Source organism: Gambusia affinis, linkage group LG16 (assembly GCF_019740435.1).
Source record: "Gambusia affinis linkage group LG16, SWU_Gaff_1.0, whole genome shotgun sequence".
Taxonomy (NCBI): Eukaryota; Metazoa; Chordata; class Actinopteri; order Cyprinodontiformes; family Poeciliidae; genus Gambusia; species Gambusia affinis.
The window spans coordinates 21099834-21117552 of record NC_057883.1 but is presented as its reverse complement, the minus strand read 5'-3'; the positions used below and the strand labels follow the sequence as shown (position 1 = coordinate 21117552).

General features: G+C 37.2%; 1 protein-coding gene across 1 annotated transcript in view; it reads right to left on the bottom strand.

The window, feature by feature from the left end:
* Window positions 1–17719, bottom strand: part of mnat1 (MNAT1 component of CDK activating kinase) — a 58270-nt gene that overhangs the window by 22406 nt on the left and 18145 nt on the right. Inside the window, exon 7 of the mRNA XM_044141826.1 lies at window positions 7201–7322. Coding sequence (XP_043997761.1) covers window positions 7201–7322 — 122 coding nt within the window. The remainder of the gene's footprint in view (window positions 1–7200; window positions 7323–17719) is intronic.

The following is a 17719-nucleotide window of genomic DNA, read 5'->3' as shown; positions in this document are numbered from 1 at the left end:
ACATGAAAGCACAGAGCCATGGAGGGACATTTGGAGCGCAGGCTGCAGCCTGCTCATAATTCTCACGGCTCACGCATACTTCTGGGTACCTGCCAGTCAACGAGAAGGGCAGCAATGGAAAGCCATTATGGAAACCTCAAACAGTTGGGGTCAAACCCTCTGTAACAAGTCATACACACCTTCACACATCAGGACAGCCTGTGCAAGGGCTGTTGGTGCTCACTGCAAAAACGCACAATGTTAACAAGTATTTTTGGTGCAGTTTCTACTGCAATTATCTCGGTACGTTTGAAATAAGACAAAACTAATTTATAAGTAACTTTCTGCAAGATATACTAGCTTGTTCAAGTAAATAATTCTTTAATAGTTCTAGTTCCACTGGCAGATTATTTCACTATAACATGAAAAAATGTCTTGCTATAAGTGAGATAATCTGTCAGTGGAACTAGAACTTCAGTAAAATCAATATTAATAAATTATTTACTTTCTTGCTCTCATATGCTGCTGAAAAGTTACTTGTACGTTAGCTTTGTCTTATTTCAAGTGTACTAAGATATTTCCGCAAAATACTTGATAAGATTTTGTGTTTTTGAAGTGAGAGGCTGTTGACTCAAGATTTTGTGCCAAAACACAAAATCTTATCTTAGTATTTTTGACTAGTTTCTAGTGAAAATATCTTACTGAACTCGATTTAAGACTTTTATACTATACTGGTAACACATTAACAGATACAAATAAACTAATAACTCAACATTCTGTTACCTAAAATGTAATAACAGCATTCCTTTAGTGTATGCGTGATTAATTGCAGCAAAAGAAGCATCTGCAGCTAAAAAATGCTTCTAACATCAACATGTTACGACTACTAGAACTTTTTCATCAGTATTAAGGAGTAATTGACTTTAAAACTTCTATATTGTGCTGAAAAGTTACCTGTAAGTTAGTTTTGTCTCATTTAAAGTGTAGTAAGATATTTGCAGTAGAAACTAGACTAAAATATTTGGTAAGAGTTTGTGTTTTTGCAGTGTAAAAGCTGAATTGGCACATTCGGAGGCCCCCAAAGCCCAAACATGCCGCCTTTGCTCCAGCGCTCCAGTACGGAGGCAGCTGTCTTTAATATACGAGGTCGGCTCAGCCCATATTTATTCAGGTACAGACAGCAAAAGAGGTGTGGCCTTTCTTTTTTCTGGCAGCCAAGTGGAGCTCCTGCGGTTTTTTTGGGGGGGGGCAAAGGGACAAAAAAGACACAAGGGAAAGATGCAGAAAAAACTGGCTCCAGTCAGTCCTGCGTTGACTGGACATCCTGTGCAACAGACAGGCCCCAAAGGGCCGCGGGGCCACCAGGGAGGGGGAGCATGAGCTCAACGCTCCGGTCTCACTTGACGTCTGCGTCCAAGACAAATCACCAGTGGAGCTGCTGTCACAGTGGGGCTTGACCAAGACAAACAGCCATGTTTTAAAATAAGTACTTGCCCCCTATCAGCCCCTTCCACCTCATCTACATCCATATCTCCACCCAATGCGAGCATTTTCCCTTCAAAAGTCGCCGGCGTGTCGTTTGCATCGTCTGATTAATATTTACAGCGTTGCGTTTGTTCCATTGCCTCCGAAGTGCTGGAACTGCAGGAGGAAAATTTTTAGCATGACTGCATTTGAAACAATAACACACCAGACTGAATAAAAAACACCATGTGCAGGTCTACATGCTCACTTATCTGTGTATCTGACAAAAGGTCAAACCAAGCTGAATCAGAAGCTGCAATGTGAGCAGAAATGTCAGCAGTATTTCTTGCTCTTACTTAACAGAACAATGCATCTTGGGACTTGTGGTTTGTCTGAACTAGCCTGTCCGTGTCCCTGCCTGCTTCCTTCACCAAAGGGATTGGTGTTCCTCATTTATCTCTGTAGCCTGTAGTCCTTCCTCTCCAGCAGTGGTCCTTCTGGACCCCCGAACTGCTGACAAGGGGCCCCTCTCCTCTTCCTCCCTACTTTGAGCTTTAGCACGCAGCAAAATTGCAAGATGTGTTTCATCTGCATATTGATTAGCCTGACCAAAAGAAGCAGTAGCTCAGCACTTCTCTGAATACATCATGTAAATAAGGGTGAATTCACACCAGCCACGTTCAGTCTGCTTTAAACAAACTCCAGACCGTTTGTTTAGAGAGTCTGGTTCGTTTAGAGAGGTGTGAATGCTTAATCGAACTTTGATTCAAATAAAAAAAAAGTAAACTCTGGTCTAACAAAAAATCTGGATCTCCGTTTGGCTGAAGTGAACATTTGTTTCAAAACCAGGAAGTGGAATTCAGTGGAGGGCATTCTGGGTAAAAACAACCAATACAAACACACAAGGCTAGTGGGAGAAATGGCTCATGATGTTTTACCAAAGAAAAATCCAACAACCTTTTATAAATTAAGTTTTCTCTGGAGGTTTTTGTGTCATTTCCTTCAATGTATTTTTGTTCAAACTGCAAAAACACAAAACCTTACCAAGTATTTTTGATCTGGTTTACACTGCAAATATCTCAGTACTCTTGAAATGTAACTACCTTTCGTCTTATTATTCAGCAAGCTACAGGATATTTTCAATAAAACATGTCAAGAGCGTCTGGATGTTGACGAAATAGTACTAGTTCACTTGCAGATTATTTCACTTATAACAAGGGGAAAATATTTTATTATAAGAGAAATAACCTGCAAGTGGAATATTTTTAATCAATATTAAGGAATTATTTACTCAAAATAAGCCCATAAATCTTGCTGAAAAGTCACTTGTAAGTTAGTTATGTCTTATTTCAAGTGTACTGAGACATTTCCACTAGAAACTAGACAGAAATATTTGGTAGGATTTTGTGTTTCTGCAGAGCTGCACCACCACAGAGGAACACGTTTTTCAATTAGTTTGAACTGTTTGATTCAATCCAGTCTGAAAACTAAACAAATGTTGCAGTTTTAGTTCTCAGTCAAACCAAATCTATCTAAATATCAGGTGAAAACAGCTTAAGACAGACAAATTGAAATGTTTCACCAGACATTCGTCCTTTTTGAGGTAAACCTAAAGGGATAAACTCATTAAAACCTTTATCCATGTAACCGATGCAGACAGGTATATTGCTCAAATGTTCACATCTGAAGTGAATCCTGTCAGAATGAAGCAGCGATCTGAGTCGGTAAGCGTGCCCAGAAACAACAAGCCCCCGTTTTGTCTATGTCACCCAATAAAAGCTGTTCCCTCTCGGTGTGTGGGCAAACTGTAGTGCCAGGCAGTTGGACTACAGACGACCGGGCGCTGGGTTGTCTGATGGATAGCGTACACTCAGAGAGACTGGACCAATGGCGTCCTGAATTGATTGGCCCAAAGGGGCTGTCGGGGAAAGCGTTTCCTGTGTGTGTTAATGGACCCTGCTACAGATGCACAGAGGCAGCTTCTGGCGGGGGTGATAGTTCTTACTCCCTCCCTCGCTACCGCCGCCACGTTTTTCTGCATTTCTCTGTTAATCAGAGGAGAGTCACATGAATGAAATGGACCAGACCTGATGAGCTGCACAGAACCCAGAAGGTCTCAAAGATCAACAGATTTCACAATTTCAATGTTCATAGATAGTATGCACTGAAAAACACAAAATCTTACCAAGTATTTTTGGTCTATTTAATAGTGAAAATGTTTAAGTACCAGTGTTGTAGGCAAGGCCACCTAACCAGAGACCAAGACAAGACCGAGACCTTTAGGGTCCGAGACCAAGACCGAGACCAGAGTCTATCGAGACCGAGACAAGACCAAGACCAGAGTCTATTGAGACCAAGACAAAACCGAGACCTTTAGGGTCCGAGACCAAGACCGAGACCAGAGTCTATCGAGACCGAGACAAGACCAAGACCAGAGTCTATTGAGACCAAGACAAAACCAAGACCTTTAGGGTCCGAGACCAAGACAAGACCAGAGTCTATCGAGACCAAGACAAGACCAAGACCTTTAGGGTCCGAGACCAAGACAAGACCAAGACCAGAGTCTATCGAGACCAAGACAAGACCAGAGTCTATCGAGACCGAGACAAGGCCAAGACCAGCGCCCCGTGCTACATGACACAATAAAATGTGAAATATCATCAAAATTGCTAATCAAATTGATCTGAAAGATTCACATTCTCATAAAAACACCTAAATAACAAATACTTAGAGCTGAAATAAATTTAACCAATATTAAAAGCAGAATAAACTCTTTGTTCTGCTTATCTAAAAAGATAATGCCCTGGGCATTTGCCCATATCATTCATGTCAGAAACCACAACTGTCTGCACCATTAAACATAGCAATTGAGGCAACGCCATGATGGATTCTATAAGAACTTTGTAGGAAATTTGATCAAATCCTGAGTGTTTTGTTAGGAGAAAATGTCACTTGGAAAAGATGTTAATTAATAAATTTTTTAATTGATTTCCTAGTCAACCATTTAAGTTAGAAGTCCAGTTGTAGTTAGCTATTTAAGTATTTGGATAAAAAGCCACAAGCTATGACAACTGGCAACCAAATGTGTTTCACACTGGGATGCCACAAGGCTGTGTCTTCAGCTCACTACTGTTCAGGAATAGCTGAAACTCCTCCCAGTAATTTGTAAATGAGCAGGTTGTCATGGGCGTCACCCAAAAATGTCCATTTCTTCCTCAGAGCATCAGTAAGACCAAAAACACTTTGCCAAGTTCATACATTTAAGTTTAAGGTCTTTTTATAGGGGCAGTATTACGTAAAATTGACTTTTTTGAGCTGAGCTTATGTATACTTTTTGGTGCAACGCTTCGGCATTGCACCAAAAAGAGGGCATTGTAATGACGTACTGACAGCAAAGTGTCAGATAGAGCAGGAGCTTCTTAAAGAAAGAGGCCCAATTTCAAGGGGTTTAATTGCAAAGAAAAAAATCTTTTAACTCATGTTCGATGTATACAGCAATTTTATAATTACTGAAAATAACACAGTTAGGGTTCTAAAGTGGAAGCAAGTACCTAATAGTGTCTTTTTAATGTCTACATTTTTATTTCTAGCTCTGTTGGATACTTCTTCTTTATTAAACCTTGAAGTCCAAATAACTACAGTTTGTGTTTAAAAGGTGTGGTTCAATGCTCATCTTCAGCAGAATTCCTTTAGCAACTAGCCTGAAGTGCTTTCATAAGCTAAAAACAAATAGCGTGGTTTGCTCATGTAAAACTGTATATTATTGTATTTCCTTGTTGAAATTAGAGCAAAGGAAATTAGATCACTGCCAAGAATTGTCTGGCTCTGGGCCAATTTTCATTGGGCTAAAAGCTTTGCTTTTGTATTTTTATTTAACTGATGTTTTATACCATGTTAACTTTAAAAGGTATTATCTTCCCACTTCATGTTAAAAACAAAGTAACTCATTGTTTCTGTCAGATCAGGGAGAAACATGGAAATTTGATTTCATTAAGTTCTTGCAACGTATTAATGAGAAAAATTGTAAATAAAGTTTCATGAACCATCAGTTTGACAAATTGATTGTTTCTGGCTGGAGAGAGGCAACATTACCAACATATGACATGTATTTATGGTCCGGATATGACTTAGAGAAGGAATGCATGGTGATACCATAACATCAACAACAACATATATAAAATGTTTATGTTTACATTTGAATGATTTTATTACATGATTGTCTGCTTTCAGGTCCTTCTAGCTACCTAAAAAGAAACTCTTCAGCATACTGAAATTATTTTCTATGCAAAGCAGGGACCCTGCAGAGGAGTAGATCCCCATATCACTGCATTACCATAATGACAACAAGATGCTAATTTAGATCCTGTAAAGGTAAAAATGAGAAACTTTCAAGGAGTTTGCAAAGAGAAAATTGTGGTAAATTAAAACTGACCAAAGAAAATGTCAAAACACAATTTCTGATAATTATTGAGTCGGTAAGTAATATCTTTCATTAAATTGAGATTAAAGATTGAGATTAGGATTAAATAAATGCTCACCTCTTCCTACTAAGAGGAAAATGTGATGTAACCACATTTCATCTTGTCTTACTGATTACTTGTTTTCTTGTTTTTAAAAACCTGTTTGACATAAATAATAAATGAAATTTTAATCTGTCTTGGCATTATTTCCGAATTATATTAAATAAATGATGTGAACATGTTCAAAAGTTATCAAATATAATTAAGTAACTCCAAACATCAGTTTTAATGTTAATACCTAAACTAAAACAGAACACTGGTAAAATACAATTTTTCTACTTCAAGTACGGATTTTGAAGGAAATGAAGGAAAATCAAATTAAAAACTTCGTGAATAAATAACATCTGGTGTATTGGCCATGTAAAGATCTATGCTTTAGGGAGATCATCAACATGTGGTTCTATAACCTCTAAAATCCAAATTCACATTTTTGACCTCAATGCAGCTCAATTAAATTTGTTTCTAGAAGCAAATTTTACAAAAGCTTTTGAAAAATTATAACTTAAAATTTTTAATGAACAGGAAATCTATTGCCATTTTAAAGAACCACAAATTTATTACGCTTTTCAGATTCTACATTAAGAAAAACAAAACAAAAACAAAAAGATTTAGAATTTTCTTTTCTGCGATGTAAATTGTGGAAATTGCACATGGATGCAGCGATATTTGACATTAATATTGCTGTTATGGCCCATTACCAATATTTACCAATTTTATACATTGTAATATATTTCTCTACCTTTTTGACACCATTGAGGAAAAACGAACAAAAACAAACAGCAACAAGATTGAAATAAATATGGGTTGTTAATACTGGCACATTTCTACTTTGCGGGCCAATACTGATATGCTAAAAAATTACTAATACTGGCTGATACTGATGTTAGTGCTGATATATCGTTCATATATCGTATATCATTAATATACCTCAAATTATGTAAAAAAAAACTTTCAATAATAGAAGAAAAATAAATCCAAAAACTTGTTGCAATTCAATGCAATAATTTAATAAAAACCTGCTAAACCTGCATTTGTTATTACATCTATATTTATCACTATTCATTGGTTCTTTTTCATTTTTTAGAAAGAGTAATTAAGAGATGTTGTGAACGGTTCAAAGAGCTGCAGACTGCACACCCTTGATCCAAAATAATCTGCATTAACTAAATCGGATTTGGTCCCTGGATGTGCAGCAAAACTGGAAAAAAAAAAAAAAAAAAAAGAGAGAGATTCATACCCAAATCTGCTGAGTTGCTCCAGGTCGGGTGCTGGAGGTCCATAGGTTTCAACCTGCAGGGGTTTGTACTGGTACAGAACCTCCTGTATTCTGGGCAAAGGCTGGAGAGAAACAGTTTGACCCTGAAAGGAAAAAAAAATCAGGAGAAATTTCTTAGACTTACACTGGAAAGTGGGAATATTTACTTCTTTCCGATGGAACAATGCTTCGGTGGATTAGCAGTAGTTAGCTGAGTGTTAGCATCTGAGCAACATTAGCAGGATCAACATGATCCAGTCTCCTGAAGATGGATCAATCTGAATGCCTCCACCATTAGGAAAATGCTCAGCTCTTCTCATAAATGCTACCCAGATAAACAAAACCAGCAAGCCAGAGACCCAACTGCTGTGATTTGACTAGGACTGAAACTAACAATTATGAGAGTCACTGATTAGTTTTGATGATTAGATGATTAATCCGCTAAAAAAAATTGACACATTTTACAGATTTCTCATTCAACCACTAAAGACTTTTTTTATACAATATAAGAAATAGATTAAAAGATTCAAATGAATACATCTGCCCGTTGATATCAAACACTTTTAACCTTTTGTAGCTTTTAATATCTAACGCAAAAAGACAGTGGGCTACGCTATTGATCCTACAACCAGGCTCAGCAGGTTTTATAGGGGAAACCCAAATAATAGTTTGATTAATCTGAGTTATGTAATATTACCATTTAAAATTTCCAGATTAATTGAGTGCACTGACAGTCCTATAAATTAATTATCAATTATTTTACCACATTCATCATAGTTAATGCGATTATTCGTTTCAGCCCTAGATGTGAGTGAGGCTGCAATTATTCCTAATAATGTCGATCAGATATTAATTGGGAGGAATCTGTTTGATTTGGGGATGTGACATAAAAGATGGGAACTTCCACACAGGCCTGTCACAATAATCAAAACATCAATTAATCGCATAAGACATTAAAACAAACTCAGAAATTTCCATTGGCATGATTTATTGCTTATCTTTTTTCACTCTCTTTCTACCAAAAACTGGATGATAAAAGTCTTCAGTTTGGTCCTTTGGTCTCAACTAGCCATTTTTTTGAAGGACAATCTTATTTACAGAGACTTAATTAATTTTACTTGTACTTTTGTTTATTTAAAATGTCTTCTGGTTTCAGTGTTAAATGTTCATTAGAATTTAAAGTTTACTGATCTTTGAGAATGTGTTCTTTTAATACCATAATATTACTTATAAATCGTCTCAAAACAACATTATAATTGATTGTCGCGATAACTTCTGGATCAATTTATCGTGACGGGCCTACTTCCACCTAGCATCAGATTACTCCGGTCGCTCAGCTTAACTGGAAACAAACATGGGATTAAAAAGGATGCTGTTTAAACACGCAGAAACTACTTCAGAGTTCAGCAAAGGAACTGAGAGACAAAGAGGAGATAAAAAGATAAGAGAGAGCAAAGAAAAAAGTAGTGGGGGGAGAATAAACAACAGAACACAGAGGGGAGCTGATGAAAACCAAACTAAACAAGTAACATGTGCCCCACGGCCGCAGACTGCCCTGCCCGCCCGTCACACATGCTTTGGCTTATGAGAACACACACACACACAGTCGTGTTTTCATACCTTGTGGGGACTTTACATCGACTTCAGTTCGTTTTCGACCCTGACCCTAATCTTCACATACCTAACCCTAACCAAAACTCAATTCACACCTGAAGTTCTAAACCAAACCCCTAACCCAAAAACAAAATTTCCCCTTATGTGTACCAAGAAAATGTCCCTGCAATTAGCAGTGGTCCCGACAACCTCACAATGTAGGGTCCCCACAAGGATATAAAAACCTGGTCCACACACACACACACACACACACACACACACACACAGTAAAATAAAGCTAGCAAAGCTGAGCAGGAGTTTCAAAGCGATGCACAATGATTGAGGAAGAAGTAAAGTTAAGAACAGAACAACAAATAAGAGCAGAACAATGAGCCACATTGCCCTGGTGAGCACAATACACTGACAGCATCTGTTTATTCTCCTTAATTTACACCCCAATTCACTAATTCATCTACTATCTGGTATTTTTAGCTATTAATTATGTCTTCTGAATAATTTAAAAGAGATTGTGTTCGGAGTTGATAGCTGCCATCGGCGTATTATGTAAAAGGTTATCTGTTTCCCCACAGTGGTGTCCATCATCTTCCTCCCTTGAAGGAAATGCTTCTTTGCAAATGGGATGTTTTACAGGTAATTCATTCATACAAAACCTTTTTTTTTCTCGGAATGACTTTCAGCTATTTTAACAGGACAAGTCTGAGCCTGTAGCTGTGAGCGGCAGCTTTTACTTTGTGCAGGTGAGGTGGGGGGTGGGGGGCTCAAGTAGTGACATTGGCAACACGTTAGCACAAAATGCGTGGGCTTTTTCCACTGAAGAAGCAACGAAAGCTTTTTTTTTTTTTTTTTACCTGCATACCAGAGCTTCATTATTCTGTTTCAGTTTGATTCTGTCACATAAATCAAATAAATGTGGTTAAATGTGTTTAAGTAAAACATAGAGATGGATGTCTTCATTCAGAAAACCAAAAAAATATATATTTATTCAGCATGGAGTGATGCACTTAAGCATTTATTTCTGTTTGTTTTGATCATCAGAGATTATAGTTAATAAAAACCTGAAATTAATTTTTTTTAGAAAATTTGAATATTACATAAAACCAATAAAAATAGTTATTGTTAATGTAGAGGTGCTATGTAATGATGACCTCAAAAAACTACAAAACCTTTAGAATGGAAAGTGTAGTGGAAGGAAAAATCTGGAAACGAAACATTTTTGAATTCATGCAAAAGAAACCCTGACCAACTACAGAGTTACTATGCAGGTTAAAGAATGATCTCACTTTTCCGAAGGCCATAATTTCTACAATAATTAAAAAAATTTATTTCACTGTAAAGAAAACCAGTAAAAAAAAACATTAGAAAAACATCATAAATGTGTGTATGATACCAAGTTTCTGGATTACAGCAAATAATTTCCTTTTAAATTATATTCAAATGTAATGCAATGTAAATTAATTCATAATTTAATGACTAATAGAACAGAGATGGGCCGAGTGCGAAATTTTTTTTACTTTTAAGTAAAAGTAGCACTTCTTAAGTAAAAGTAAAAGGTAGCTGCTCAAGAAACTACTCATGAGTAAAAAGTATTTGGTAAAAAGTCAGTAACTGATAAGTCATTTAATATTTAAGAAAATACATAATCAGATGGACCAAAATATAAAGTGAAAATTTTGGTATTTTAAGGATGAAAATGACAATAATTCAAATAACTAACAAAAAATAACAAAATCAGGCAAAATATTTTTTTTCCAAATCAGTTTCTTTCAATAAAAAATTTGAGAAACTTTAACAAAAACTGGAGGTGTGTGTCTGTGTCTGGTGAGGTTTTGTTTAAAACATGTTTGTTTTTCCTTCAGTGGGGAGAAAATCCAGAAATTTTACTCAAGTAAGAGAAGAGATACTTCATAATAAAATTACTCAAGTAAAAGTAAAAATTACAACATAGTAAAAATACACCCAAAGTATTTTTTTCAAAATAACTTTCTCAAGTAAATGTAATTGAGTAAATGTAAGTAGTTACTACCCAACTCTGTATTAGTTGGTACTCATATGCATAATTTAGCTTAGGAATAATGAAGTATCTGGTGTTAACATGTTGGTATGAGAGGCCCCCGAATTAAAATCCACCTGGGGCCCCAAAAAGGTTTGTGCCGGCCCTGTTCAGTAACTCAGATTTTCTAGTGACAGGGCCTAGATTTTCCTGATGCATTCCTCTCCAAGGTCACCTTGAAAATTGGCGCACGCGGGTACAGGACGTGACTCTTGTCTTTAAACATGGCGACACATAAAACAGACACAATTATTTGCGGTGAGGCTTTGATCGAAGACTCCAACCCTCTCATACAGCCCAAAAACCCAGACATGAGCTCTCAGAGGACTCCGCTCTAAATCATAAACTCATCACCTCCTATTAAAAGCCAGCATGAAAGTTGTTTTCAAAATGCTTTTGAGCAGGAAGGGGGGGACGGACCCCCCAGCTCAACGGGACGGTGGGTTTTCAGATCAACAGGACTGACAGCCAAACACGAACATCTGCTTTTATCGTCACAGGGGCCCGTCCGACTATATATACAGCTTTGTGTGCATTGTAAGTTTGCGTATGTAACTGGTTTCTACACTCTTATGACACCCGCGTGGCACTAAACTGGGCCTCTGGGGGCCATCAATCCTAATAAAACCACAGGGAAGGATGATTTGAAGAAATCACTGCCGAGCCGGTGGGAGCAATTCTGCAGCCTCAGCATTTGTACCGCTAACTTAAAAATAAAGTTTCTGTGCTGAGATGATGCCTGAAATTGACTATTAAAAGGTCAAATGAAGAAGTCTCTTCCTAAATTGACCCACTTGCTGTATTTTATATATTTGTAATGTTTAAGAGAGTCAGTTTTTATATTGGATAAAAACAATCAAAGTAAATATGCAAGGCAGCTTTTAAATTGTAATTAATTTACTAATTATCAAAACCAAGCTGGGCACAGACTGTGAAAAACTAAACTACCACACCTACAGAATCAAATATAAATATTAAAGCACTTTTCAAGCATGTTCATGAAACGTTTTCAGACGTTTCCAACAAGAAAATCAAAAACAGTTTCAATTATCTATTCTCTATTACTTATTTCTGTTATTGATAATGTCTACAAAAGGGACAGAATTATAATAATTAAATTATAATTTAAAAAAAAAAAATCTAAAAAAAAAATTCTTGACACATTTTCAGGCATTTAGCAAATAGAAATAGTTTTTCTAATTCTAATTAATCTAAAACAAATAGAATTTGGTGTAATTTAACTTCAGTGAGAAAACAATGTGTATGTGTGTTTTTATCATCTTTAAATATCTGGTTTCAACTTGTAAATAATTTTTTTTCAATCAAGTGATAGATTGCACTTTCAAGGACTTTAGACAAAAATCCAAACCTTGAAAGCACAAACATTTCAAGGATTTCAAGCACCTGTAAAAACCTGTTGATAGAACCCACCTGACAACATAAAGTAGAAGAAATCGGAGTTAAAAGAAACATTTTACGATCTAGAGAAAGTCAAGAATAAATGAGAAACAAAATAATTATCTCCAATTCTTCAAGTTTAACTGCTGCCAGACCTGTAGAATCAAGAAATAATTTAAATAGAACCTATCTGACAACATGAAGCAGGATAAAACGTGTCAAAAAGCATCACATCATCTCCTGATCTGAATAAATTGAAGCCCAGATGAGGCTTTTATACTCCAGTGAACCACAGTGAGAAACTATTATCCACAAATGGAGAAAACATGGAACATTGGAGAACGTTCATGGGTTTGTTAGTCTACCGTTTACAACTCAAACAGGAGGTCAAAAGAGAATTCAGAACAACACCTACACCATTCTATCAGTGTAGGTCAGAGTTCACGGCTCAAAAATAAGCAATAGATATTAGACAAAAATCAATGAATACACTCTAACATGAAAATGGCTGCAAACAGATGCTCAATTATTCAACTATATATCTTCGAAAAGCAGATGTGGAGCCTCCTGCACAACCAACAAGAATGCAGAAAGTGTTTTCAGGAAAGTAAGTCAACAACAAAACACTTGTCGTTTCTTGCCAACATTGTACATACGGTGGCAAAACCTGCTGACCAAACATACTGGAGCTGTGTTTGGGTTGCTAGGTGACAGGCTGGGGTTGCTAGGTAACAGTGAAGTGAGACTTAAGACTCGGGAGGTTTTTGAAACGGCTCATTGTCCAGACACACACAAAAAAAAAAACACGTTAACTTATTAACAAAAAGAAAAACAGCAGGCTGTTTTTTTAAAGTGTTTTTAGAAGCAGTTGAGACTCAAATGTAAATATAAAAATGTGCAAAATGTGAATTTTGCTTAATAGGTGCCCGTTTAATGTACTCTGCAAAAAAAAAAAAAAAAAAAGAAGCAGAAACAAACAAATGTCAGGGGGGATTTTTCTTCACAGCCTTGGTATTTGCTCCTGGTTCATCTGTTTGGAAATATTTAACAGAAGAACCAGTGAAGACAGTCCAAGTACCACCAGCAGTGGGTTCATCTTTAACCATTGCTTTCAATATTTCATCTGATCAATCAATCAACAAATGGCAAATATCAGCACTCTCCAGCTCAGCAGGACACATCAAGCCTGCAGCTTCTCCCCACCACATCCGCAGAAACTCATCTGGTTCCCAGGAGCTTTGAGAGCCGGTGGGTTCCTCTTCACTAATACAAGAGGTAATAATCAGAACAATGGCAGGGCATCTGCAGGTCAAAGAACTTTAATGCCACCTTGAATAAAATTTAAGACAGAAAAATCTATAAATATAGAGAATGGTTGGAGGATCCTGCTGTATTACAACCAAGCATCGCTGAAATCCCCCGTAATCCTGACCTTTTTTTTAAAAATTTGTTTTTATTTTTCACAGACTGTATCTAACCTGTAACGGTTGGCAACAGAAGTCGTCCAGGCAACTGGGGATAAATTTACAGTAAAAAAAAAAAAACAACCAGCTAGCTAGCAAGGCTATATTAGCAACTAGTTAGCCTCGATTTACAGAATGCAATGAAGATTTCTGTGTGCGACACAAAAATCCTGCAACAACAACAAAAAAAAAAAAACAACTACACTTGCATTATAAAATATCAGCAAAATTCAAGACCTGTGATTAACGTATTTAAACTGATCAACAGATTCAACATGTATTGATGATGTATTGGTCTTGATGATGTAATGTAATGTTCGTCACTGGTTTCTCAACTGTTGACTGTATGTTGTTTTTATGACCTCTTGCGTTTTTATAATGTAAAACCTTGTTGAAATATGCTACAAAAAACTTGATTAACTGATTGATTAAAACCAATTAAAATCTTTTCTAATCTCTATAAGAGATATTAGAAACATGAATTTTAAAACTTTTTAGGGATGAGCGAAGACCCTGAACAGAAAGGAAGTGTTGCAGAGGGATTGAAAATGATGCGCTAACACTTTCCCAGCCCTCACTTCCTTGTTCTGCCCCGGAGCTGCCGGTGCTTCTGTGTGGATAAAGGGATTTGGGTTGCTCACTGGCACGCCGAGCAGCAAGTAGCAAGTGTAAAAACTGCTGGCTCCCTGTGTCTTACCAGTTTAAATATATCTCCCTGACCGGTGGCAGCTGCTCCAGCGCAAAGCCCCTAAAGCTGACAACTCCTTTTTCCGCCAAGCGGAGGCCGGCCAGCTTGCAGGCTGGGCCCGAAGAGTCCCACCGAAGCTGGGCCGGGACGGGCCAGGCCGCCACAGGGGGGCCGAGATGTGAACGGACAGCTGCTGATGCCAATCAGGGCTCCTACACTGCAAAAACACAAAATCTTACGAACTATTTTTTTCTAGTTTCGAGTGCAAAGTGTTTAGTACACTTGAAATACGACTAATCTAGTTTTTCTCATGTTATAAGCACAATAATATGCCAGTGGAATCAGTACTTTTTTTATGAATACTAAGGAATTACTGACTTTAAACTTGTGCGGAAACCAACAGTTATTTTAGTAATCAATCATTCTGACTATAAACTGGACATTCTGCAATTCTGCCATTTAAACACAAATTTTTTTAAATGCAATGTTAGAAATCCATTAATAGATACAAATAAACATAATTTATGACATTTTACAACCTGAAATGCAACATCAGCATTCCTTTAGTGAACAGTTGATCATTTGTAGCAAAGGAGGCATCTGCAGCTAAAAATATTTCTCATATCATCATGTGAAAAGCTCAATCCTTTCTGCTGACCTGCTGATTATCTTAATTAATCAATTAATAATTGGATCAAAAAACATGCTTAAAAGGAGATTTTTTTTTTTTTTTTTTACATAATTTGAATCAGGTGAAGCTGAACTTATACCACTTGAGTTCTTAAATGCAATTTATATATTTTTTGCCTTAATTACTGATCTGATTATGTTACCCTTTCAACAAATGGCCTTTTTGAGTTTTTATACTGCAGTTAATGATGAATCAATTACTAAATTAGTTGAGGTTTATTTCAATAATTGATTAATTACAATTAATCCGATTAATTGTTTCAGCCTAACTTAAAACAAGCTCTTATAACTTGCTGAAAAGTTACTTGTAGGTTAATTTTACCTAATTTCAAATATATGAAGATATTTGCACTACAATCTAGACCAAAAACACTTGGTAAGATTTTGTGTTTTTGCAAACTCCTTTCTTAAAACCTCTTTGTTTTAATTAAAACAATGGAATGAAGATCTGTGTGTGTGTGTTTTTTTTCCTGCGCAGTGTGAACAGGGAAGGGAAAATAAAGTGCAAGCGTCAGTGGGAGTTGCAGAGCGTATACAGCAACAACTCAGACAGAACAGGTTGGGCCAGTCTGCAGAGCGCGGCCTGCGTCGACAAGTGCATCTGCTGAGCAGAGGTCACGGTAGAGGACTCAACCAGGAGAGAAAACACACTCTCACCGTCTCTGTGTGTGTGTGACGGTGTTTTCAATGGCAGGCAAATTCCACTGTCCGAGTGTCCAATGAGTGTCCAGAGAGAAACCGGGTTATTTCAGCCAGCCACACGGTTTTCAGGGATAAACATTCCACCCACATTAGCTCCTCCGTGTGTGTGAGTGTGTGCTGCTATTTGTTTATGTGCCTCCTGTTTCATTAGGTGCCCACGCCGGCCTCATCAGGTATGTCAGCTGCTGTGCTGCCTGTGGGCAGAGGGCCCGTGGGCCCCCGGCGGAGCTGGAACCGGGGACCTTTCATCTAAGGTGGCGCTGAAAGCCGCTCCAAGGTGGAAAGATTCCCCATCGGTCAGCTGCTTTCCGGAATGGGACACTGCAGCAGCTGAGAACAATCCGCCATCAGCACAAACACCGGGTCCCAGATGATGAAGCGTTTACCTTCACTGCCATGGAAACAGACGTCTCAGACCCAGTTTGCATGTTTTTGACCTGTTATGCTTCCTGGAACAGGTCAGGATAGGTCTGGGTTCACTACATTTTTTGCAAAAAAATATTTTTCAATAATGAGATTTTGGTCTGCTCAATTCTACACTGCAAAACACAAAACCTAACCACGTATTTTTGGTCTAGTTTCTAATGAAAAAACCTCAGAACACTTAAAATAAGACAAAACTAACATATAAGTAACTTTTCAGCAAGATATAAGAGCTTGTCTTAAGTCAATAATTCCTTAATATATATGAAAAAGAACTCGTTCCACTGGCAGATTATTTCACTTTTAACATGGGATAAATCTATTGATGGAAGTGAAATAATCCGCCAGTGGAACTGGCACTAGTACAACGCTCCTATATCTTACTGAAAAGTTACTTGTAAGTTAGTTTTGTCTTATTTTAAGTGTAGTAAGATCGTTTTAGGATGTCTTGTCACTTTAAGTCCAAGTAAGCTGCTGCAGGCCAGATCCCCCAACTCAATGTTTACAAAGAAAATGGCAGCAAACAAATGCACAATTACGCAACTGTAAATCTTTGAAAAACAGAAGTGGAGCTTCCTGCACAACCAACAAGAATGCAGCAAGTGAACTGACAAAAGTACAAAAACTTATCAAGTGTTTTTGGTCTTCCTTTTAGTGCAATTATCTCAGAACATGTGAAATCAAACAAAACTAACTGACAAAAAAATCTGAAACAAGATCTAGGAGCTTCTTTAAGAAAAAAAATCCTTAATATTGATGAAAAAGTGCTTGTTCTACAATCAACGAGCCTGTTTTTCAATAATCTGCCAGTGGAACAAGCACATTTTCATCAATATTAAGGACTAATTGATGAAAAACAAGCTCCTATATTTTGCTACATAGTTACTTGTACATGATTTTTTATTATTATTATTTCTGGTGTACTAAGATATTTACACCATCAACTAGAACAAATATACTTGGCAAGATTTTGTATTTTTGCAGTGTAGCTTCAGGAAGGTAAGTCAACAACCAAACACTTGTCTTTTGCATACAGTGGTAGAAACAGCTGACTAAACATGCTGGAGCTCCGCTTAGGTTGCTAGGTAACGGTGGAGTGCCCAGGATTGTGACTTAATGATTGGAAGATTTTGAAATGGCTCATTTTCCTAACACCAAAAAACATGACCCTATTCTTAAAAAGCATCTTGGTGTTTTTTTAATCACTTTGGCTGTTTTTGAAGCAGTTGAGGCTCAAATGGAAGAATAAAAACATGCAAAATGTGAAATTTGCATAATAAGTCCTCTTTAAAATCTGTGCCTCTCTCAACCTCCTGTTTCATTAGGAGCCAAGTGAACTCTTCGGTGGCATCAAGAGTCTTGGCATCGTGCTCGATCCCGTGTTAGACAACAACGAGCCTGTTTAAACAGCAAATCCTCCCACGCAGAGCAAGTCTTTTGATTTCAGAGGACTTCTATTTTAGAAAAACACTT